Source organism: Clarias gariepinus, chromosome 9 (assembly GCF_024256425.1).
Source record: "Clarias gariepinus isolate MV-2021 ecotype Netherlands chromosome 9, CGAR_prim_01v2, whole genome shotgun sequence".
NCBI classification, from domain to species: domain Eukaryota; kingdom Metazoa; phylum Chordata; class Actinopteri; order Siluriformes; family Clariidae; genus Clarias; species Clarias gariepinus.
Genome location: NC_071108.1, coordinates 9,077,239 through 9,102,243, shown reverse-complemented (window position 1 = coordinate 9,102,243; position 25,005 = coordinate 9,077,239). Strand labels below are relative to the sequence as shown.

General features: G+C 35.9%; 2 protein-coding genes across 3 annotated transcripts; both read left to right on the top strand.

Annotated features, from left to right (window-relative positions):
• The first annotated feature begins 1,204 nt into the window (after positions 1 to 1,204).
• LOC128529748 (tumor necrosis factor receptor superfamily member 14-like) lies at positions 1,205 to 8,759 on the top strand. Of its 2 annotated transcripts, none has more exons than XM_053503240.1 (6): positions 1,205 to 1,300; positions 3,731 to 3,914; positions 6,601 to 6,726; positions 6,836 to 6,991; positions 7,102 to 7,189; positions 7,272 to 8,759. In XM_053503240.1, the coding sequence occupies exons 2-6, from the start codon at positions 3,740 to 3,742 to the stop codon at positions 7,447 to 7,449; spliced, it is 723 nt and encodes a 240-aa protein (XP_053359215.1). In that variant the 5' UTR covers positions 1,205 to 1,300; positions 3,731 to 3,739; the 3' UTR covers positions 7,450 to 8,759. The 2 variants fall into 2 exon arrangements, with proteins under 2 accessions (XP_053359215.1, XP_053359216.1); XM_053503241.1 differs by having other exon boundaries at positions 1,206 to 1,296.
• A 13,965-nt stretch (positions 8,760 to 22,724) lies between these two features.
• On the top strand, positions 22,725 to 24,688 carry LOC128530068 (tumor necrosis factor receptor superfamily member 14-like). Its single transcript, XM_053503787.1, has 5 exons — positions 22,725 to 22,934; positions 23,049 to 23,204; positions 23,321 to 23,408; positions 23,491 to 23,657; positions 24,681 to 24,688. Exons 1-5 carry the CDS (start codon positions 22,730 to 22,732, stop codon positions 24,686 to 24,688), a joined length of 624 nt encoding a protein of 207 aa, XP_053359762.1. The 5' UTR covers positions 22,725 to 22,729.
• Positions 24,689 to 25,005: the final 317 nt, after the last annotated feature.

Below are 25,005 nucleotides of genomic sequence, written 5' to 3'. Positions count from 1 at the left end.
ATGGTTTGTTGCTCAGCTCTATCCTGTTTAGTGCTTCTGTTCTCTGCTAATGCAGGGCTTGGCAAGCTCTCATTTCCATTATCTTTTGAAACAGTGTGTTCAGAAGAGAAGTGAAACAGGGGGGGTTTAAGGTCATGCTGCGTAACTTGAATCCAATAGAACATAGTTAGGGTATTTTAAAGGGGAATTTTAAACTTTTCGTTTCCTCATAAATAGGTCAAAGAAAAATTTTTGATTTTGGCAGATTGATTAAGATTATTGATTAAAAAATCCATAAAGGAAGACCTTAAGTGACCCTAAGTGTTTATCTTTATAGGGACTACTTAAATAGATACTGAACAGTGTGTAAGGACTGCCCAGAGGAGACATATTCAGATGGATCTTTTATGCATTGTAAACCACATACAAAGTGAGGATAACATGATTATTATTTTGTTATATTGTGAACTTTATAAATGTAGTGTAAATGAGTTCTCTCCTTTTTATCTTCTACAGTTGTAAGGAACAAAGTGGAGTGATGCAATGTGCACGCATAAATTCTCCATTTTGGACTCGTCATTGGACTCGGGTTCCCATTACTAGTGCTGATTGCCATTTTAAGTGTTTTAGTATGGAAGACAAGAAGAAATATAGCATGCTATAAAATAGTTTTGGAAGTACTTTAAAGTAGTTCATGGAAAAAAATCAGTATTTTAAATGTTTATGATGTTGACGTATTTATTCTCATTGAACACCAGACTTTTAATGCATCATTACGAGTTTCACCAGAAGCATGCGTCATTTAGTAAATGGAGTGTGGGAATGTGTGTCCTGCAAAACAAACAAACAAACAAACAAACAAACAAGCAAATAAAGTAATAATAACAATAATAATTAAATTAATTATTTGGCATGCACAGATGCAAATGGTTTCTGTCTAATGATGGGTATATTAGAAATTGTTTTAATAATCAATTAAAACAATCATTACTGAGTCTTTCATAATAAATGTCTTGCTGTATATTATTTTTGGTTTTTATCCTTTTTTTAATATATTTGTCTATAGGATTTTTTTAAATGTTTGAAACGCCTGCTAAAGTCCATTCACACCTTTTAAATTACTTTGAGTCATTAAGAACTGGGTTTGCTCTTTTGCCTTGTCTGCTGATTGACAGGTTGTAGTATATACTCGCATGCTCTAGGGGGCGGTATTATACACTGATGTGAAAAGGCGCACAAACCGAAGTGCGGGAACAGAGTGTGTTGGGCAAAAAACAAGTCTAATTGGATAAAACACGTCTGATTGGGCATTAAATAGTGAGTAAGTGATCTTAATATTCATAATAGTCCTTGTTGCTTTGTTTATATATTGTATGTAAGTTGTGTTTATTTAAAAGAAGAAGAAACCTGTTAGTTTCACTTTCACATATTTGTATCTCTGCCTTCAGTAGCTTTAAAACAGTGTGTGACAAAAAGCTTAACATGTGTACAATATTATTATCTATAACCAAGACCATTAGCTAAAGCTTTTTTCCCAATAACTGTCTTAAAATCATGAAAATATGTTTATTTTAATTGCTTAATTCCACACTGCAGACATGATGTAATAATTGTCTGCAAAACCTACGAAGATAGAAATTGAAACAAACAGGACAAACCTGTTAAACACCAGGAAAGTACCTAAAATGTTGCCAAAAACAAATTGAACACATTAAGTGCATTCGAGATCAACAGCATCACAGCTGAACCAGGACTTTAGTGAGCAAATGGGTTTGAAGAAAAGCACTGAAATGTCATCACTAATGCCATTGCATTTTATTTGGTGAAACATATAATACCCATCAAAATAATAATACACAAGAATTTAAAGAAACTTCTTAAAATAGCTGCCGCTTTTTAAAACGTAAATGCTTTTCTAATATTGCAATTGCTTAACATAGCTCAGAATGGAGAGAGAAATGCAATACAAAAAGTGAAACATTATTCATTTCTTTTTAAAATGTAATTGTTTTTGAAGTAAAGAGTGTAATACAAGTATATTTACAAGAATTTACACAGACATCAGTATACCAAAAGAGAGTATACCACATAAGTCAGTACACCCCTGTGTAATACCACTTAAATGCCAAATGATTCAAAACTGTATCACTTCTCACTAATTGCATTCTATCCAGTTTGACATGTAAAACATTTACTCTTATGTACAATAAAAGAGATAGACATCAAAATAACAAAATAGCTTACTTGTCTAAACAACTTTTTAAAAAAGGTTACATATGAACACCCAAACAACCAAATTTAAACATATGAACTGTGTTTATCTCCATTATTGTATCATGGCTCAACATTAAAATGAATTGCTAAGTCTAATTGGAAAACTTCACAAAAATGGAAATGTATACAGGAAGAAAAGTGACCAATTTTAAAATCAGTCGAAACACAGATCATTAGTAACTATGAGGTACATAATAAGCCATGGTGCTGCTGAACAGAGGCAGAGTGGCTGTCCAAAAATTACGCAATGGCTTCACAATCTACCTGTGAAAAGTAGACAGGGAAGTGTGACTTGGCTAATGGGGTGTCAGTTGAGAGTCTTGTTTCTTTGACAGTTCAGATAGTGCCTTTATGGATAACATGCAACCCCGCCCAGGACCTACTAAGAACCAAGATACATTTTTTTGGCTCCAAAATGGAGTCCAGCATGTTTGTGTTGATTATGTAAAATTCACTGTGATTATACAAACAAAATAATGTGAGAACAAAGCATTCTTTTATTTCTTTTTTTGTCCGTTTCCATGTTTGTACTGGCCTGGGCTTGACCAAGTCAAAATAGATTTCCAACAAATGTGACCTCATATAAGGTCTGCTATTGTTTGTTGCTCAGCTTTATCCAACTTTGTTCAGCTCTTCTGTTCTCTGGTGGTAAGGTGTGCAAAGCTGAGCTACTTGAGTGATGCACTCCTGGAGGGCTGTGAATGGTTAATGATGTCGCATCTGATTGACTAAAGAGTACAAGCGACCCACGTTGCTGCCAGCAAAGTCTCAAAAATACACACACACAAATCCAGGGCAATTCACACAGGAAAGACGAAAGCTTTTCATGTTTACAGTCCATCATACACTCATGAATTTTAAACATTCAAACATTTTGTACATTAGTACATCAGTTGTACATCTGTGCATTGTGTTTTGCATTTGTGAAACGTATATATTATGAATATAAATATTTATTTTGTGCATGTGAGTTGTTTTTTTGTGAATATATATTTTTCTCCTGCACGCAAATTGTTTTACACATGTGAATTGGGATACGCATGTGTGCATCATGTCTTTTGTGTGAATTATTAATGAGACTATTTTGCTTCCATAGCAGCTTGGCCCTGCTTGGGCTTGAACCCTTAAAATTCTAATTAGTAAACCATGGTCTTACCCAAGGACCATCATTGCGCTAAACTGTTTGTTTTTAATTTTACATAAGATAATATATCCTACAGTTTATTTGTTTTTATTTTTTTATGGCTAGTTAATGTCAAGGAATGTAGACTGGTGGTACTGTACATGTCAAACCTTATCCAATGTCTCCTTAAATAGTTTTAGACTTCACACACTACAGCAATAATTCATTTTTAATTGTCAGTTGTTTGTTACTGTGAGTGATTATCACCTCAAATCAGGACTAAGACTGCATGTCATTTATGTCTATAAATGAACAAAGGTTTTATGTTTGTTCTGCATTTCTTATCGTTTTCAGGGTTACACAATGTTTGTCCTAATGAGTTTCAGTAATGTCAAAAATATGATGTCCGTCGTTCGTTTGTATGACTACTACATCATATGTTTGTCATTAATGAATCTCATTCTTGTAATGCGCTGCAAAGCCTGCAACACCACTGAGTATGAAATGAATGGAGAATGCTGTCTGATGTGCCCTCCTGGTATGTTCACTTTCTTGTATATATTGATATATCTTTTTGTTTAATGGCCTACTTGTTTCTGACTGTGTTATAACTTCGAATAAAATAAATGTATTTTTGTCAAGTAGAGCAAGTCCCTGTATCAATCACAATCTTGATATCCTGACATGAAAGCTAGTTTATAGTTTCATGTTTTAGTAAATTACAGTAATGAAAACTATTATTTAGATTTAATCATTGAGTACATTTTATTCGCAACTTAAAACTTAACTTAGTTAACGCAGTTCATTCAGTTTGCTTTATAATTTGCTTTTTTGAATGTGCTAAAATATTAAACATTTAGCCTTTGTTTTTCCTTTTAGGCTTAAAGTTTGCTCTTATAACAATCTGTATGATTAACAGTTGAGTCTTCATTTAATTAATTGTTAACGATATGCAACCCAAATTTTTTTAATTAACTAAAGATTTTGTTAATGAAGTAAAATGGTGCTTTCACACTTTTATGGAGTGTCTTTTCTTTACAAAACATGTACCTGAGCAGCATTTGTATCAGTGTAGAAACTTTAGAGATGAGGAGGTTTGCTATTACTGTAGCTTTGGAGAAAGAAAACTTCTACTGATTAAGCTGATTGTGTGACTCGACTGTTAAAGTTGTAGTTGGGCATCACACTGTATATTTTAGTTATTTTGCAATATATACAGTGAAAGCTCGGATTACGAGTAACGCAGTTTACGAGTGTTCCGCAAGACGACCAAAGATTTTTAAGAAATTTGAAAAACGAGCATGGTCTCGGTTTACGAACACAGAGTATCATGTTTCCTGCATACGCAGAGCATCACGTGATCACAACTGAGCCAATGATTTTTTTCTCTCTTGTGCTGCGGAATTGTAGGTAATCGTCTCCCCTGCTGGTGCTCGTCCCTTACTGGTATAATCAACATCCATGCACACGTGTACTGTTTACTATATTGTGACCACGTGTGTGTGTGAAACATATTTTATTTCGTGTTTGTAAGCGTGTGTGTACAGCACACGTGTAAAGCAAAAGCAAGTCTCATTAGAGGGTAAAGATCCATTTTTTCTCTCCCTCTCTGTATCAGCCTGTCGTGTTTCATTTTACCTTTGAAAAGAATCGTGACAGAGCAGAGTTTCTGTGTAAGGCAGAGAGAGAGAGAGAGAGAGAGAGAGAGAGTGTGTGTCAAATTCAAATTCAAATTTTATTTGTCACATACACAAACATACACAGTACGAAATGTAGTGAAATGTATTATACGACTGCTATTGACCCTAAAAGAGAATTAAAGTTTACAAATAAGAAATAAATATAAATAAAAGAATACGATAGAAATTAAAAAAAAAAAATTAAATTAAACTAGGAAAAAATAGAACTAAAAATAAAAATAGAAATATGATATGCATAAAGATAGAAATATACTGTACATAGAAATATGATGTGCATAAAAATAGAAATATACTGTACAAATTGAAATATACTGTACTGGTGTGCAAATATGCATAGAACAAAGTGTCTTTGTGCAGAGGTTATTAAAGTGTCTTTGTGCACTGGTCCAGGATGTAACCGTAAACATGTAGTGTAGTTGTGAAGGTAGGTGTGCAAAGTTATTAAAGTGTCTTTGTGCAATGGTCCAGCATGTAAATGTACAACATGTAGTGTAGATATGAAGGAAGGTGAGCGTGTAATTGTCCATAGTGTTCATGGATCTAAAAAGATTGATAGATTTGATCAATTATGAAAAGATTGTGTTAGTTCGTGGTTGTGGTTGAGAGACCTTATCGCCTGCGGGAAGAAGCTCCTCCTTAGTCTCTCTGTGTTGGCCTTCAAGGAGCGGAATCGCTTCCCAGACCGCAACAGAGTAAACAGTCCGTTATTGGGGTGGCTGAGGTCCTTCACGATCTTCCTGGCCTTGGTCAAGCACCGCTTGCTGTAGATCGAGTGCAGGTCAGGGAGCTCGATGCGGATGATGCGCTCAGCTGATCGCACCACCCTCTGTAGAGCTCGTCTGTCCTGCATGGTGCTGTTCTCGAACCAGGTAGTGATATTTCCCGTCAGGATGCTCTCTATGGTGCAGGAGTAGAAATTCCTGAGCACCTTGGAGGGCAGTCTAAAGTCTCTCAAGCGTCTGAGGTGGTAGAGACGCTGCCGGGCCTTTTTTACCACGGTGTTGATGTGACAGGACCATGCCAGGTCCTGCGTGATGTGAACACCGAGGTATCAGAAGCTGTCCACTCTCTCCACTGGGCTCCTGTTAATGACAGGGGTCTGGTAGTTCCTCACCTGATTTGTACTGAAGTCCACTATCAGCTCCTTTGTCTTACTGACGTTCAGGAGGAGATTGTTTCTCTGGCACCAGTTCTCCAGATTTCCAACCTCCTCCAGGTAGGCCGTCTCATCGTTGTTCGTGATCAGGCCCACCACAACAGTGTCGTCAGCAAACTTGATGATGGTGGTGGAGCTGGTAGTGGCCACGCAGTCGTGGGTGTACAGAGAGTACAGCAGGGGGCTAAGAACACAACTCTGGGGGGCTCCAGTGCTGAGAGTGAGTGTGTGTGTGAACCTGTGTGTGTGTGTGTGTGTGTGTGTGTGTGGGAAACCGGGTGGAGAAGGGGGTGGTAGGGGGGCTGTAAAGGCGAAAGTCTGTGGGCTAATACCAAGTTTGAGAATTAAATTATTAAATTATTGTCCAGGTCAACATGTGTTAAAACACTGCGAGAGGAATTCAGGCACAGAGTGTATCCAATGCACTGGATCAACCTACACTGATCTCCCAAATGGACTGACGGCATGTCTCACCTGCACTGTGTGTGATAAAGGTGAAGACATACTCATTCCTCTAACTTAACGTTGGCATACCTCTTGTAAAATAAACAAATCATTTTACAGGATATTTTTTTATATTGTGTTTTGTTTTTTTTCCCACAGGTGCTGGATTAAGAATAAAGAGTGAGTGTATGAATAGCTCAGATGCACTCTGTGAGCCTTTGCCAGGACATTATTGTTCTGAACCTCACAGTGAGAGCTGCAGGAAAGCCCATGAGCACTCAACCTGCCTTCGTGGACAATACATCAACCAGACTGGTTAGCCTTTAAACATTATCTGTAGGATACTTTATGATGTTTAATTAAAATACTTCTGTATTCAGTCACACATTTTTATTTGATTTATTCAGCAAATTCTTTCTTTACAGGAACTGCTTTAATGGACACAGTATGTACGGACTGCCCTGCCGAGACATATTCAAATGGTTCTTTTGTGCATTGTAAACCACATACAAGGTAAGTATAACATGCTTATCATATCTTGTGTATTGTGGATTTTATTTCTAAATGCAATGTAAATGCTTTCTGTGCTTTACAGTTGTGAGTCTTTGGGGCAGATAACAATCACACAAGGAACACAGTCGAGTGATGCAGAGTGCTCCCATAAACCGTCGCATTTAGGGCTCATTGCCGTTGTTTTGTTGCCACTCATGTTGTTGACTGTCATCATAAGTCTTTTAATATGGAAAAGAAAGAATAAATTTAACACTTTGTAGTCCTAAGGAGATGGAATATTTGTACATACTTTGTGTATGTGTATATATGTGTATGTATACTGTTTTCAATTTTATTTTATTTTTTACAAAAAGCTTTTTTTCTACTACATGTGTTTTTAAAAAGAGAGTGTATTTGAATCACATAGTGCCATAGCAAGTTATGTCATAAAAGTTAATTAATACCAAGCAATAAGTACCAGTAATACTGGACTTTGTCCACAACTGAAATTGAAACTGCATTTTAAATGCACTGCTTAATTAGATGATGTTGTAAAGAATATCATCTATACAGTGCAACTCGAAAAACACATTTGTCTGGGTTTGCATGCTTTATATCCATGGTTCTCAAAGAGTGGCTGCTAATGTAGTGCCCTGAGATTATTACCATGGTCGTTGTAACTGCTATTTAGTTTAGCACAGTTTGAAATGAAACTAAAAATTCTAATATATATATAAAATAGAATGTATCATTAGTGTTACCTTTATAGGTCCAGTATAAATCCTGTAGTATAAATACAAAAATAGGGTTTGACTGCAAAATTAGATAAATCAAGTTCATCAGTTTTGAGAAACACAAGGTGTTTTCCCCCAAAATAAGCACACATTACAAACTAATAGGGAAGATTTCCGGCATGGTTCCTGTGAGTCATGAGGGTATTTTAAAGGCACAGATTTAAAAATCAAAAATTGTTTTGTCATATCAATGTAAATTTTGTATGATTTTGGAAAATCCTATAATAGATTTTATAGATTTGTCACAATTGATCAAGCGGCCTGCAGTTTATTTTGTGCTTATGGAAATATAAAATTTATTATCAGTAATATGTTGGTTGTGTTTTAATTTAAATATTATAGTAAACTCATGCCTCGATTTTGCTTTTGAGTCATACTAGCTGCAAACAAAAAACCTGTTTAGCATGACAGGAAACATTGGAAACAATACTGACAGTTTGATTTACAATGCACAATCAGCCTCCTCTTTTATCAGTTTCAGTTTTTGTTTGGTATTTAATAACAGCACCTCATTATAGTAGTTCATGATGCTGGGAAAACCAAAATTGCAGTCATTAGCCTACGAAAGTTTTTTTTCAACATTCTCCAAAATTCTATTGAACATATTCTTTTATTTTTCCCAGCTAGTTGATTAGCTTGTGATACAAGTAGATTTTGAAACGTGATAGGATTTACTTTTTATACAGTAGATATGCTATTTTATACATATGCTATGCTATGTAATGGGCTTGTTCAAAGCTTTTGTAAGAATACGTAGCAGTTTTCAGAATAAAAGCTTTGTTAAAAATAATCTTCTGTGCCTAAAGAATATAATTTGCCAAAATAAGTTAAAAAGATATTTATCAAACATTTTTGCCATGCATTTCTTCATATACACTATCTGAATTTGTATTTAAAACCAAGAGATGCTCTTCAGACAGAACCTAAAATTGAGTAAGATATGGATGAGTAGAAAACAAGATCTAATGACGCAAGTAAATTGGTAAGATTAAAATTAAATCAGTGCTTTTTTTTACTATTTTATAAGCCTAGTTTAGCACACTAGGTTATTGGCTGAATATCGAACAAGCTCATATTACACTTACATTTGGGCATTTGGCAGACAATCTTATCCAGAGCGACTTACAAAAGTGCTTAAGTTTTATGACTTTAAATTCACTATCCTGGTGGCCAAGGACAAAACTCCTTTCTTTTTACACCTTCCTCATGTTGTTCTGAACGCCAAGTTATTACTCATGAGTTTGAACCAGTTTTAACTCGTAGCAAACATATCACATACAGGAAGAGATGTATTTCGTTTTCTGATGTCAGTCACTGATGTGTTCTCTGATGTCTCTTATTCTCTCTTTCATGGCTGTTACAATGCTTACCACTAGGGGAAGCTACTGTACTGTACTGTATAAGAATAAGACTGGCAGGAAGTGAGATGCTTAGTGATCTCAGTACTTTTGCATGAGTTATTTAATTTGGCACACTTACAGACCTGACATGTTTGTCTCACAGTTAACCACTGCCAGATTTTTCCCTGCCAGTTGTTGATTATTGCTTATGTATCCCTTAAGTTGCTCAATATTATAAAGGCTCTACATATACACAAACATGCAAGAAGGAGATAGAAAAAAATAAGTTTTGTTATAAATTTCAAGCACCAAAGATTGTTGATGTTATTATCACTACTATTTGTTTACTTCTTTTCAGATTGGAATATAAATTTTTTAAAGCATGCCTAGAACTAAAAAGGGTTGAAGATAGGTATAATCCAATCTGAAAAGAAATAAACGAATGGAAGTTTGTCGATTGGTGAGGGGAGTTCAAGTCAAACTGGGACTTTTGTTTGTGCAGAATAAAAGAACACAGTTATGAAAGTAAAAACTACCTCTCCATATAATCCCTTACTACACTTATCCCAGTGTTTCACTAGTGCCTGGATACTTTTTAGTTTTTGCCTATGATCAGAGTGTCTCATTCAGGTCTAAAAGGCTGGCCTCCTAGGAACTCCTTTAATGGCCCAAACATGTAGAAATGACTTTGAGCGGGTCAGGACTATACAGGGGATGTGGATATAACTGCCAACCAAGTTCCTGTAATGTACAAGTGATGTTTGTGAAAGAGTGTTTGTACAGTTCCCACAGACAGATGCATCTTATCCACAAGCTGTTGACAAGTTATACATTGATTTTCAGGTATTAGGCATTCCACTCGCTGAATGTTCACATTCACATCTGAGCCAACCAGGCCGAGATCGTCATTCATGGACGTACAGCCTTCTTTAAAATGTTTACACCATTGAAATGTGTTTCTGTGGCTAAGAGTCTCATCACCACACTATGATCCAAGACTTCTGTAAATGTCAGTCAGTTTTGTGACTTCATTTAATAAAATTTCATCATAAGTCCTAGTTATACTTGAACAACTCTCCTACTTCTCGCATGTCTGTGTATACTGTATGCAGCACCTTTAGCATATTGATCAAACAAGTTAGAATTAGGTAGAAATTCACTGCAAACACAAAGGGGCAGAGAAGAGTAAATAAACTCAAGGCCACAGAATCCTAGCAACCTTTAGCAGTATAAACATATCCCACTTCTCTCTTTTTTTGGTGTTGTTATAGCACTTTCTCTTTTGCTTATTAGTGTTTGTTTGGCCCCTAACAGCAGCTGCAAAAACAGGGATGGGCTGGTATTTGACCTCTAATAATACTAGCTCATACACACTGCACGATTTAGCTGACTGTTAATCTGAATAGTATTTATTTTTAATAATTTATTTTAATCATCCTAAAGTTATAATCTTATGTTGATAAGATGCATGGTTACTTTTATAGTGATGGATTTTTAATAACTAAATGTCAGTAAAATATTTTACGAGTGGGTCATATGAACAGGGTTCTTAGTATCTTAAAATGTATTGTACCGTAGGTGTTTTAAAATGAATACATATTGTACACGGCGTATTTCAAGTCATGGACAAAAATACAGAGGAATGGTTTTATTACAAAACGTGTAACGGATTTGATGCCCGCGTGGCACCACAGACACACAGACATGAGGCGAGGTTTTTAAGGAGGGAGGAAGGCAGAGTAGACCCGTAATAATGATGGAATTACCAGCGCACAAGAGAGAAGTACTGTATCATTGGCTCAGTTGTGATCACGTGACACTCAGCAGACAAAGCGTATACTGTACATTCTACAGTACTCATATATCAAGACCTTGCTCGTTTAAGTTAAAATTTACTTGCACTTGCAAAACACTCGCAGACCAAATAACTTGCAATTTAAGGTTCCACTTTATATATCAAACACAGCATTATCCTTATGACTTGAGCAAAACATGCATAGATTATTTATTAGTTTGCAGTATTTTAGACATCTTTTCCAAAGCCTTTTACCCCAAAACTGTCAAAAACCATGCATCCCATTTTTCAGTGAAACCCTTTAAATATGAATTAAAGATTTCAAAAAGAAGACTGGACAGAAATAAAGCAGAATCTCAAGCAGGCAATGTCAGGATGGGACGCTTTCATTTCTACAATAATGCTACAGTTAGTAATTTGATGACCAGGTTGAGGCAGATACATTAGTTCCAGCAATTATGATCGCTAGATATACTAACTCTTCCTGTAGGTCCATGCCTTTACTTGTTCTTAAGTAAGCTCCATAGTACAATGGGTGAGGCATTTACAAGAATTAGGAGTAAGCATACAGTAGTTCCATCTAATGAATGACTGACTTTCTATTACATCTCATAAAGATTACTGTAAGTTAACTTATACTGGCTCATTTTACAAACTACCAATGATAGCTACATAACAATCTTTCCTAAACTAGAGGTTGCTTTTGATTTATAATAGACATTTACAATGATCTTATGTTTTAGTTGTTTATGTTACAAATTAATGTAAGAAATGTATTTGAATGAATAAACACAAGTTTTATTTATTTATTTTCTGATCATCCTGCACTAGAAATAATTAAACTATGAAACGAATCAATTTCCCCATCCATCTGCCTCATCTAATCAAATAGCGCTGTGCCTCTAATCACATCCTTATATGAATTGTAGACCATTACTGTGACCTGTTATCTGTTATCTTTTTATAAATATTTTAAAATGTATCTTGTGTAACCAATCTTATCAAAAGCTCTATTTTTTTTATTACTAATTACTTTTAAATTAAAAGATAAAGGTTTTATTTCAAGGCACAGCTTATGACAATCATAAGCAAATATAAGCCACCACCCAGCATAAAATATTTTTCTATATGTCCACAATGTCCTAATTTCCCTATTTTCTTATGTTTTTTTTAAATAAACTTTACAAAATATGTAAAAATAAATGTAAGAAAATACGTATATTATATTTATAATTAATTAGACAAAGTGACCAAAGCAATGTCTCATGCTCACTGAACCCCTCTTTAACAATTTGAGTCTGATGAATCCCAGTATTGTCATCTTGGAGTATTCAATTCAGTTTAATTCTGTTTAACTTTTATTTGTATAGCCATGGTCTATACAAATAACCATGGTCATTGTCACAAAGCAGCTTTGGAGCTTTCCACATATGGAAATGTAAAAAAAATGTGTATGAATTGAAATTATCAGATTGCCCCTGATGAGCAAGCTAATAGCAAAGGTGGCAAGGAAAAATTCTCTGGGCTAATGGGAGGTAAGAGGAATAAACCTTGAAAAAAAAACAACAGGGAACTTATCCTTATTTGGGTAATAACAGCAGAAGTTGTTTTGCAGTCATAATGTGTGTTAGTAGTGATGGGTCATTCACAAACTATGTGTTCTTTTTGGATGAGTCTTTAATGTGATTTAGAAGAACGAGTAGTCTTAGAGAGTGATTCGTTAATTTTCTACTGGGCACGCATGCACAAAGCATTGCTAAACCTCCGTAGGTTATGTATTGTACAGAAAACAGAAATTTGTACAGTAGTTATCATAAAATGTCCTTAGCTGCATTGTAGAATTTTTTATTACTAGAACTATAGCCAACATATGTGTATGTAGATGGGTTGGGGGTCTGTTTATTTAAAATGTAACATTTTATTTCGTTTTTGATCATCATTATGTGTTAGGCAACTGGAAGTGCAATATACAGTAACAGATAATGAAGTTAATATGGAGTCCAGTTAGTTATTGGAGGCTCAGGTAGACTGTAGGAAATTCCAGTGCTGAACTACTGAGTGACTGCAGTCACATATCGGAGAGTAGCTGTCTACATTAGCCGAGGCCAGGACCATCTTCATGGAAAAGTCACCAGTCACCAGTCACAACACACATCCTAAGCAGACCACATGAGACTCCAACTAAAAGTGGTTGGGAGGACGGGTCAGACAGGTCCAGAGGGAGTCTGGAATGCATGTGTAGCTCGACAGAGAGAGACAATGAGAGGGCGAGAAAGAGGAAGAAGGAAAAGAAGAGAAGGAGAAATAAAAGTGAGGTATGGAACATTTAATACTTTATAGATCAAAAATAGTATTATAAAATTGATGCAAAAATTTTACTAGGAGCCAAAGCAGTGTGGATAAGAAAGGGGTGATGTGCTCATATCTTCTGGTTCTAGTAAGGACTCTCGCTACTGCATTCTGAACTAACTGAAGCTTGTTTATACGCTTAGCTGAACATTTACATTGACAGTAAACTGTTTCAATAGTCCAACCTTGAGTTGATAAAAGGATTGTCATGGCGTGCGCCAGTGATGGGCATGCGGCTGAATCTTTTGTTGCTCCTTGCTCACTCCATAGGCTCACTAGGGAAAGGGCACAAGGCTAATAAATAATACAGTAGAACCTCGGATTACGAGCATAATTCGTCCCGGAAGTGGGCTTGTATTCCAAAACACTTGTAAACCAAATTTAATTTTCCCATAAGAAATAATAGATACCTAAATTATTCGTTCTACAGCCCAAAATAATAAATATTTAAATAATTAATACAAAATATAAAGTAAAAATAAAACAAATTAACCTGCACTTTACCTTTCAAAAAAGTAAAAAATAAATCCCGGGAGATACTGTAAGTGTTTCCGTTTGTGCACGCAGGTGCTGTGTATGTGTTTGTAAGGCTAGAATAAGTGGAGACTCTTGCTTTCAGCCCCTCGTGTCTCCCCTTTTTCATCTTACACATTAAAACTTTCTCCTCTTGTTTAAAAATACACACACATTAACGGAAAGACTGTTGTTCTCTTCTAAATCATTTAAGCTTCTCCGCTTTATTTTAATGTTGCTCGAAGACCCAGCAGGGGAGATGATTCTGTAGCGCAAGAGAGAGAAAAACCATTGGCTCAGTTGTGATCACGTGACGCTCGGTGCCGAACAAGAAGCGCATGCGTGAAACATGATCTTTGGTGCTCGTAAACCAAGACAATGCTTGTTTTTCCAGTCAAAACTTATTAAAAATCTTTGCTCGTAGTGCGGAACACTCGTAAACCGCGTTGCTTGTAATCCGAGGTTCCACTGTAATCTTTAATGGATCTTGGTCTTCCTTTGCATCATAAATAAAAGGCGGGTCATTTAGCTCAAAGTTCTGGAGGTCTACAGGGAAGAGTCACGACATGGATGCTTAAAATGCTGTTTGATCCGTTTGATCTTCGCACCGAGGACAGCACAAGCTCCCGCAGCACTTTCACTTTTTAGTACAGAGCGACCTTTCATGATCCTGCTGCCAATGATGAAAAGGCCACTGTGTCTTCACATTAAGATTGACATCACGAGGGACTCACTTCTGTGGCTGAGCCCAAGGGGAGCTGAGAGGGGCCGGTTGGCTGATTAGAAAAGAGGAGTCATTCAAGGGAGCATGCAGGAGCCACTGCCCACGCAGGCCCACTATGACCACCGCCATCGCTCAACAGCCTCATGCCCGCATGCTAGCTAGGCATGCATGCCTGCCTCCAGACCCGCACGTTTAAACTACAGACTGATAACAAAGGGTCAAATAGGATCTGACCCAGCATAAGGCTGTTTCCTCCATTCCTCCTACATTTTCTAATCTTTAATGATTCAGGAATATGCCTGAGTCATCGGAGAAGAAAAATCCATTTATGGGAAAAACTTGGTTCTTCAGTACATACAGCCAGTCAGCTGGCTGAATATTTTTCACAGCCTTGTACAGTAGGCACTAGTCATGGTGGATGCATCAGTTTATCCACCTCTCTTTATACCCTGATGTGCCAATCACTCTAAAACCAGGTAAATCTGGACTCAAATTGAAGCCTTTTTTCCTGATTATACTCAGAAAGTGGTTTTGTTAAGGCTACATAGCTGTTTAGTCCTTATCCCTTGAATTCACTATTAAATATAGATTTAAGTTCTTCAGGTTTTTTTTTTTTTACACAGTTTGATTTCATTAAATGTTTAACTGATCTTCGATCATGATCATTCACTATTTCCTGACTACATTTCTTACTTAAAGATAATGGTTCACCACTATCCATGCAGGCTTTATTTAATGCATTGGACAGTTCTTACCCCATTTTAGTAGTTCCAGCAAACTCCTTAGTTGTTTTCTTTGCTTAATGAAACAGAGTAACATCTTTGCTACGAGCACAGAATATGTATTCTGACATGGCTGTTTAAGAAATGAGAAACTACTCATTGCATCAGTTAGGGTTATATAACTTGTTGCCAGCTGAAACATATTGATTATACAATAGACGGCTACTAACTATTTGTTCAGCTAAATCCAGGTGGTGACTTTTTGAGGAAATTCTCAGGAAGTTTAACCTGCTACAGTTCTAGTCTGCCCTCTTATTAAATTTGCCATGTGCATTTCAATAACTGTCTGGTTTGGCTCAGGTTAAAATCAGACATCAGAAGACTACAAAGGCCGGTGGGGACTGCTAAAAGGATTATCGGTGCTCTCCTGCCCAGAGTGAAGATAATCACTTTGGACTTCTTACACCCTTTAAACCTTTGCTGTCTGGTCAAACACCAGGACAGCCAGACACAAAAACTGTTTCAAACACAAGAAAAGAACTATCTCATGAACAGTTAAATTTTCTCCCCACTGTGCAATCAAAATACATACAATATTATTATGTGCAATAGGTGAAATACTGTGCAATACCACTGATATTTATTTAATAATAAGGTTGGAGTGGATGCCCCGTGTGTCTCTTTGAAATGCGTTCGGTGTCTGGAGGTGGTTTGACTTTACCATGAAAACGTTTCTGGCTTGGAGTGATGTTGACAGAGGTTTCTCTGAGGACTTAGGTCTAGTTGCTCGATAGTTCAGGACTTGAATTTCCTACGAGCGTACCTAAACCCCCATTAACTACCTGGACATATTAACACCAATTAACATCAACTGTTATAGCTGAACTGCCTGCCACCTAACATACAGTATTATGAATACTGTATTCACATAGTATGAATGCGGGTTCCCTGTTGAGTCCGGTTTCTCTCAAGGTTTCTTCCTATTGCCATCTCAGGGAGTTTTTCTTGCCACTGTTGCCCTCAGCTTATCAGGGACAATCTAACTAATTTGATTGATGCACATTCACATTCCATACAAACTTAAATAATTCCCTTTGTGTAAAGCTGCTTTGCGACAATGAACATTGTTAAAATGCTATACAAAAAAAAATGTATATACAGTATGTATATTGTATACATACATTATATTATTGTATACAATGTATATTATATATAATATATAAAAAATTATATACAGTATGTATATGTATAAATTAAATAATACTATACATCCCATTCAATTTCTTGTTAATTTTATACTATATATATATCGTGTGCTTGCCTCTGGAAGCTTGTGACCACACAAACTCCTTGTGCAAACGTTACTTCCCATTAAAGCTCCTTATGATTCTTTTTCATGGCCAGACAGTGTACAGTATATGCTGATAATCTCTCTCTCTCTCTCACTCACTCACACGCGTACGCACAACTAATGTAGTAATATAACTCCAATACGGGGTTTTATTATTATTTATATTATTATTATTTCTAACGGTTTTAAGTAAAATTAACTGCACAGTTAAAACCATCTGATGTGTCATAAGACTATGGTTAACTCATATGACTGCTGACTGCGTTCCTTTCCCTTTAAGGAGGGGAAGACCAGCGCTGCACAGGAGGCAGTATAATCACACACACACACACACACACACTATAATCTAAACTGTTCAGGTATAGCTGGATTTTACTCTTGTCGTGTCGATTCATTGTTACTCCTTAACCACATGAATGTTCATTGTCACAGCGGGAGCGGAATCTGCCCAGGCGACACGGGGTAAGAAACGTGTGTGTGTGTGTGTGTGTGTTTTCCGTCTGTGTTGTAGAACATATACTCGTTGTGTAGAGTGACGTGGCTGAAACAGCTGTCACACCTTGGCGAACATTATTCGACTATTTTCCTGTAATCGTTATTGTTGAAGGAGTGCCATTACCAAGTATACAGTCACTTAAAAAAGAAGAAGTGTCAACATTGTATTGTAATTTGTAAGAAATATATATATATATATATATATATATATATATATATATATATATGGGGTAATTTAACACTGTGTGTGTTAATCCAACACTGGGAAATTTTATGTTCTCCAATATAACCATTTACTTTTATTTTCACTATTTGTCAAGATGTTAGTGTGTATGTGTTTATGCCCATCAAAGCGATGAATTGGCCCTCTGTCCAGGGTGTAAGGATTTCTTGAATTTTGGTAGACCCCCTTTGGTCTACTCCGTGCTCCGCCTGTATTCTGCTGTCCCGCCTGAGCTCAGGGAACCCCTCAATGAAGCACACAAGTCAGTGTTCAGTGAGACGTTCAAAGTGTATTGTGGGGGACAGGAGTATATATACGCACACACACAAAGAACCAAAGAAAAGGTGGATGCAGGAGTGTTTACATCCAGTCTGGAATGCTCTTAAAAGATAAGGTAAAGAAGAACATAAATTTAGGAGTAGCTCTGCATTTACGAGCGTTCAACAGTTTTACGACCTTTAACATAAACTAGTATAGAATGTGTTTATTGAAAGTGCAGCTTGTGTCGTGGTAAAGAAAGACAATCTGTTCTCACAAACAAAGAATATCATGAAACACACTAAGAATTAAATATTTCCTACACAGGGTGTACCCCGTCTCGTGCCCTAAGTCTCCTGGGACAGGCTCCAGGCCCCCCGTGACCCTGTCAACAGGATAAAGCGATATAGACAATGAGGCAATGAGTGTATATCATTCCCTAATGATTATCTGATTACCTTCTGGATTACCTGTTGCTTTGTACACAAAGAGTAACTTAGCAGTTGATAAACACTGTATGTTGTGGTGGACTTTGCAGCTTGTTGAAAAGAGAAGCAGAATGTAATAATGGATGAAGAAGGTAATTAAGATATTAATTAGCAGAAATTTGATTTGTGATCATAACATGATTACGTCATATGGTGTACAATAATGTGATTCCGTTTGGATTTGGGTCATTTGTTTGTGATTATGTTCATTCAGCTCATTCAGTGCTTCTATTCAGTAATACAGTGATTTACACTCTGTAAATGTGCAGGTAAATAATGTTGACATTTCAATCAGTTTTGTGCTTGAATCTCAAATAGCATAAAAAGGAAAGCTAGTGTGCTATGTAATGTGCACATTTCCTTTTCCCATAGACCAAGTAGTGCCCTTGTTCAGGGGTTAAAATTGGATTTGGGATTCAGGCTTGTGTTAGACGCTAGTTAATGTTGTAGCTCAAGAAACACTATTTGGACGGTTTACAGGCAATTTGTAATGACTTGGAGGTCTTGGAATTTCTAAGGACAAAATAATGTATAAGATGTCATAATGTTCTTAGATGTGGTTTCTATGTATGTAGTTATTTAGAATGTCAAGGATTCTTGTACATTTCTTTATAAATGAAAGTTAAAGGTTGAAGTGTAAGTAAGTTTATCAGTGAAATGTTTACCAGTTAATCCAGCATGAATTTTCTGTAATGATTTTTATGTCATAATCATAAATGTTACAGTCATTTTAAAATCTCATGCTTTCTTTTCAGATCCTGCTCCCAAATGGAAACGCATACCATGGGACCTGTACTTTTAATTCAGCAATTCAAAATCATGAGATGCATAAGAAGAACAGTCTAAGATTGGATATAGGTTTTACATTTTGGAGTTGAATACCCGAAGAAAACTGGCTGCAGTGGGATAGAACTTTCCTCTATGTGCTAACTGATGAAAATAACACTGGGAGATATGAAGTGTGGGGAGGAAACATTTCTTTATTTTTTTCTCCATTACAAAGGAAAAACTGTACCCCCCAGCACTTTAAAGATGGCATACCGTTTGAAGTATTCATTTATTGTTGCCACTACTTTCCTCCTAAATATTGATCTGTGTTATTGCGTTTGTGCCCGAGCTGAATATAAGATAAATGGAGAATGTTGCCCCATGTGTGCACCTGGTAAGTCAAAAGACTTTGAGATAATATATAGATATGGGGCAGTTCAGGGAAAAGGTTTACACATATTTTCCTAGATTAACGATATTTAAACTAAAATTTTCATACCCCACACATTTCATGGTACCAGAACATTTCCTATGGTAAGTCACTTAGGGTATGGACTTTATTTCTGTAAGAGATCATATTAAAATAATATTTTAGAGATAGAAATATCTAGGGCTGGACCAGAATATTCGAATATTCGTTTGGAGGGATGACATTTGTTTTTTCATTTTGAAATTCGAATATTCAGAAAAAAAAAAAAATATATTTACCCGAGACATAGATCCCTGCAAAACGGTTCTTATTCATGCTTAAATGACTAGCCCTTGCGGCAAACTTGTGTAATGCACACCCGGGGCCACGACCGGCACTACAGGTAGGACCCGAAAATAATACGGTCGCGAACCAGGAAGCATAAAAGGAGATGAGATGGCACTGCACATCGCTCAGTCATTGAGTTTGCCCATGTTGCTTCAGACGCTTTTGTTGAGTATGTGTTAATAAGACGCAGGTTAAATTGTGTTTATCCCTTGCTCTCCATTCGAGAGAGTCCTTAAAACAATCGCGTGGTTATCCTGCCTACTCGTGTTACTCCGCATTTGGGTTTACCATCCATGCTTTAAAGGGCTAACCGCTTAAGCTACACACACAAAGAGATTCCTGCCTTTATCAGAGATAAGAATACTGTATATTCAGCCCCCTCCGACCGAAGCTTTGAATATTCGATGTTGATCACTACCGAATACTCGAAGCTAAAAAAAATGGTATTCGGACCAGCCCTAGAAATATTTCAACTTTAACAATTTACACTTGCCGTTATTTTTCCTCTTGTAAGTTCCCTACAAGAGGACAGATTAATGCTTTTGCTGTACAACAAGATATTATACATAGACTTATTGAAGTATATAAGTACTGTATATACTTACAGTATGTAAGTTACGCGCTGTAAACAAGTTAGTGTGTTGGATGCAGGGAAATGAGCAGGTGGGAAGACCTGAGCAACTTTCTTATTGCCAAACAACTGGGTCAGAGCATTTCTTAACCAGTAAGACATGTGAGGTAATACCGCTCAGCAGTGGTCAGTAACTACTGACAAAGGTCTGAAGACAACAAGCCATAAACCAACACGGTATTGAGCAAGACAAAGGATGTTAATTAATCTGATCAAGCATGTGTGGTATTTGCTGGAACAATGTCTGGAAGTCTAACAAGTGGTTTTTCTTATGGCTCAACAGCTGTTAGTGCCAGTCCTGCAAGTTCTCATCACACTGCATATGTTTAGAAATGCTCTTACTTTCACTATAAAAAATACAGTGATTTTATGTTATGACAACATTGAACAACATTGATTTTTTTTGACCATTTAACTTCACCAAGTGTTTAAGTGCTCTCCACTCATGATTTTTTTCTGACCACATTTCACTATTCTTTTAGATTTTGTCAAATGTAAATGTGTTAACACAGTTCAAATCATTTAAAATCTCCTTAGTTGTGTTCTTTGCCTACAACAGCCCAATGATTTGATCCTTTTTAAATGGCAACTTCTTTTTTGGCCAGGCAGTGTATTGCACAACAAATGAACAGCCAGTTCTTGAAGTCAATGTTTTGGAAGCAAGAAAAAGGGGAAATTGTAAGGATCTAAGCAACTTTAACATATGCCAAAATGTGATGACAACTGGGTCAGAGCATCTCCAAATGGTCAGGTTTTGTGGGGTGCTCCTGGTATGCAGTGGTTTGTACCCACTAAAAGTTTTGAGAATCTGTGACAGGGCCATGGATATGCAAGGCTCACTGATGCATGTGGAGGGCAAAGTCTATCCCATAAGTTCATAAATAATTGAACAAACTAACAAAAAAACATGCCTGACATCTACAGTAAGATGCTTGATGTTTGCTCTTCTATAAAGAATAAGCATGCTCTATTCGGTTGAGAACAGGTGACTAACCTGGTCAGTGAACAAAATCCTGTACACTTCAGAATTCATTCTGATATTTTTTCAAGCAGTTACATCCGCAATAAACACCCTACAACACTGCTTCCACCATGTTTGACAGATGATGTGGTGTGCTTTGGATTACAAGCTGTTCCTTTTTCTCTATACTTTTCTCTTCCCATAATTATAGAACGAGTTAGTTTAGATTTCATGAGTCCAAATAATCTGACACAAAGGTTTCTGGCAAAGTCCAATCTTCCCATTCTGTTTTTGAGAGATACCAGTAGATTGCACCTTGTTGTGAAGCATCTTACTTCATAAAGTCTACTTGACTGTAGATTTTGACAATCACACACCTACTGTACGTCTTCAGGAGTATTCTTGACTTGGCTAGATGTTATGAAAGGGTTCTTCTTCACCATGGACAGAATTCTGTGCTTATTAGGACTTTTGTTGGGTTTTCCAGGCCTTTTGCTGTTGCTAAGCCTGCCAGTTAATTCCTTCTTTTTAATAATGTTCCAAACTCTTGTGTTGGCCGCTCCCAATAACAATGCTGTTATTCCTTAATGGTTAATGACATACTTTTGACAAACTCCTTGAATTGAAGCTGAATGTTGTGACTTCACTCACATCTTGTGTTTCATTTCAAATTTGATGAAATGATGTACAGAAGACAAATGCCATGAAACCCTTTTTCTTAGTTTCAAAATGTATGGACCTGACTGTAGATACTGTAAATCACGTTCTGTAGCTATATACTGCAGTAATTTTTGCAACAATATACTTTTCTCAGGTAAACAGAAAATGCAGTAGTTTGGATTGTCAGGAAAAAAAAGTCCTTACTGTACATGGCCTAGCCAATCTTCTGACTTGAATCTCATTTAAAAGTATATGAAGGATTTTGAAAAAGCAGGTCTATTAGAGGAATTCTTGTAACGTTTTACCATATATATGTTTTTGGAACTGTAATCAGCAACCAGGGCTTTTTGACGAAGAGTTAATGTTGTTACTTTGTGTCTGAATACTTATCATGTCTGAATACCTATACATGTATTTATTTATGCTCATGAATGCATATACTGTACAGTATTCATGTTTATATCTACTAATGCAAACTAAAAAGAGTCATACTTTAAAACAAATTAAGTGGATATATGCATTTCAATAATATCAAATGGCTTCTAAGACTACCAATTACTTCTCATTAGTGTGTATTTATTGATAAAAAGTTATACATTATTGTGTAAGGGTGAAAACACAAATTTAGACAATATATTTAGTATCTTATATCTTAAATGCAGTGATAAAATTCAGCAGGTCATAACCATTCTCATATTTACCCCTTGACAAGAAATTATTCATTTTTAAGCCATGCATGTTCATATGATATATGTTATGATATTCATATGTTATATGAAAAAAAGCTTTAAAATAAAATGTTATTGTCCAGGTTACTATGTGTTAAAACACTGCGACAGTAATTCAGGCACAGAGTGTATCCAGTGCACTGGATCAACCTACACCGATATCCCAAATGTTCTGATGGCATGTCTCCCCTGCACTGTGTGTAAGGAAGGTAAATACATACTCGTTTCTCTAATTTAACATTAGAATACCTCCATAAAATATTAGAATACCTATACAGTACACAGACTATCTTTATCTAATGGGTATTGTTTTCTTTTTATAGGTGCTGGGTTAAGGGTAAAGATAAAGTGTACATACATTTCAGATGCACTCTGTGAGCCTTTGCCAGGACATTATTGCACAGAACCTCAACGTGAGAGCTGCAGGAAAGCCCAAGAGCACTTAACCTGCCTTCCTGGACAATACATCAACCAGACCGGTTAGCCTTTAAACATTATCTGTAGGACACTTTATGATGTTTAATTAAAATACTTCTGTATTCAGTCAAACTTTTTTGTTTGATTTATTCAGCAAATTAAGACTCTTTCTTTACAGGAACTGCTTTAACGGATACAGTATGTACGGACTGCTTTGCCGAGACATATTCAAATGGTTCTTTTCTGCATTGTAAACCACATACAAAGTGAGTGTAACATAATTATTACATCTTGTGTATTGTGAATTCTATTTCTAAATGCAATGAAAATGCTTTCTGTGCTTTACAGTTGTGAGTCTTTGGGGCAGATAACAATCACACAAGGAACACAGTCAAGTGATGCAGAGTGCTCCCATAAACCGTCGCATTTAGGGCTCATTGCCGTTATTTTGTTGCTACTCATATTGTTGATTGTCATCATAAGTCTTTTAATATGGAAAAGAAAGAATAATTTTAACACTTTGTTTTGTCTTTTTAAAAAGAGAATGTATGAACCACATAGTTCCATAGCAAGTTTTGCCATAAAAGTTAATTAATACCAAGCAATAAGTACCAGTAATACTGGACTTTGTCCACAACTGAAATTAAAACTGCATTTTAAATGCACTGCTTGAATAGATGATGTTGTAAAGAATATCATCTACTGTATACAGTGCAACTCGAAAAACACATCTGTGTGGGTTTGCATGCTTTATATCCATGGTTCTCAAAGAGTGGCTGCTAATGTAGCACCCTAAGATTATTACCATGGTCGTTGTAACTGCTATTTAGTTTAGCACAGTTTGAAATGAAACTAAAAATTCAAATATATTTATAAAATAGAATGTATCATTAGTGTATAGGTACAGTATAAATCCTGTAGTATAAATACAAAAAAAGGATTGACTGCAAAATTAGATAAATCAAGTTCATCAGTTTTGAGAAACACAAGGTGTTTTCCCCCAAAATAAGCAAACATTACAAACTGATGGGGAAAATTTCCTGCATGGTTCCTGTGAGTCATGAGGGTATGTTAAAGGCACAGATTTAAAAATCTAAAATTGTTTTGTCATATCAATGTAAATTTTGTATGATTTAAAAAAAAATCCTGTAATAGATTTCATAGATTTGTCACAATTGATTAAGCGGCCTGCAGTTTATTTGGTGCTTATGGAAATATTAAATTTATTATCAGTAATATGTTGGTTGTGTTTTAATTTAAATATTATAGTAAACTCAAAACCTGTTTAATTATAAGGAGTGTTTAGCATGACAGGAAACATTGAAAACAATACTGACAGTTCAATTTACAATGCACAATCAGCCTCCTCTTCTATCAGTTTAAGTTTTACTTTGGTATTTAATAACAGCACCTCATTATAGTAGTACATAACAAACCAAAATTGCAGTCATTAGCCTACGAAAGTTTTTTTTTTTAACATTCTCCAAAATTCTATTAAACACATTTAGTTCATTTGTGGTTGCTTCTATTTTTCCCAGTTAGTTGATCAGCTTGTGATACAAGTAGATTTTGAAACGTGATAGGATTTACTTTTTATACAGTAGATATGCTATTTTATACATATGCTATGCTATGTAATGGGCTTGTTCAAAGCTTTTGTAAGAATACGTAGCAGTTTTCAGATTAAAAGCTTTGTTAAAAATGATCTTCTGTGCCTAAAGAATATAATTTGCCAAAATAAGTTAAAAAAAGATATTTATCAAAAAATTTTGCCATGCATTTCTTCATATACACTATCTGAATTTGTATTTAAAACCAAGAGATGCTCTTAAGACAGAACCTAAAACTGAGTAAGATATGGAT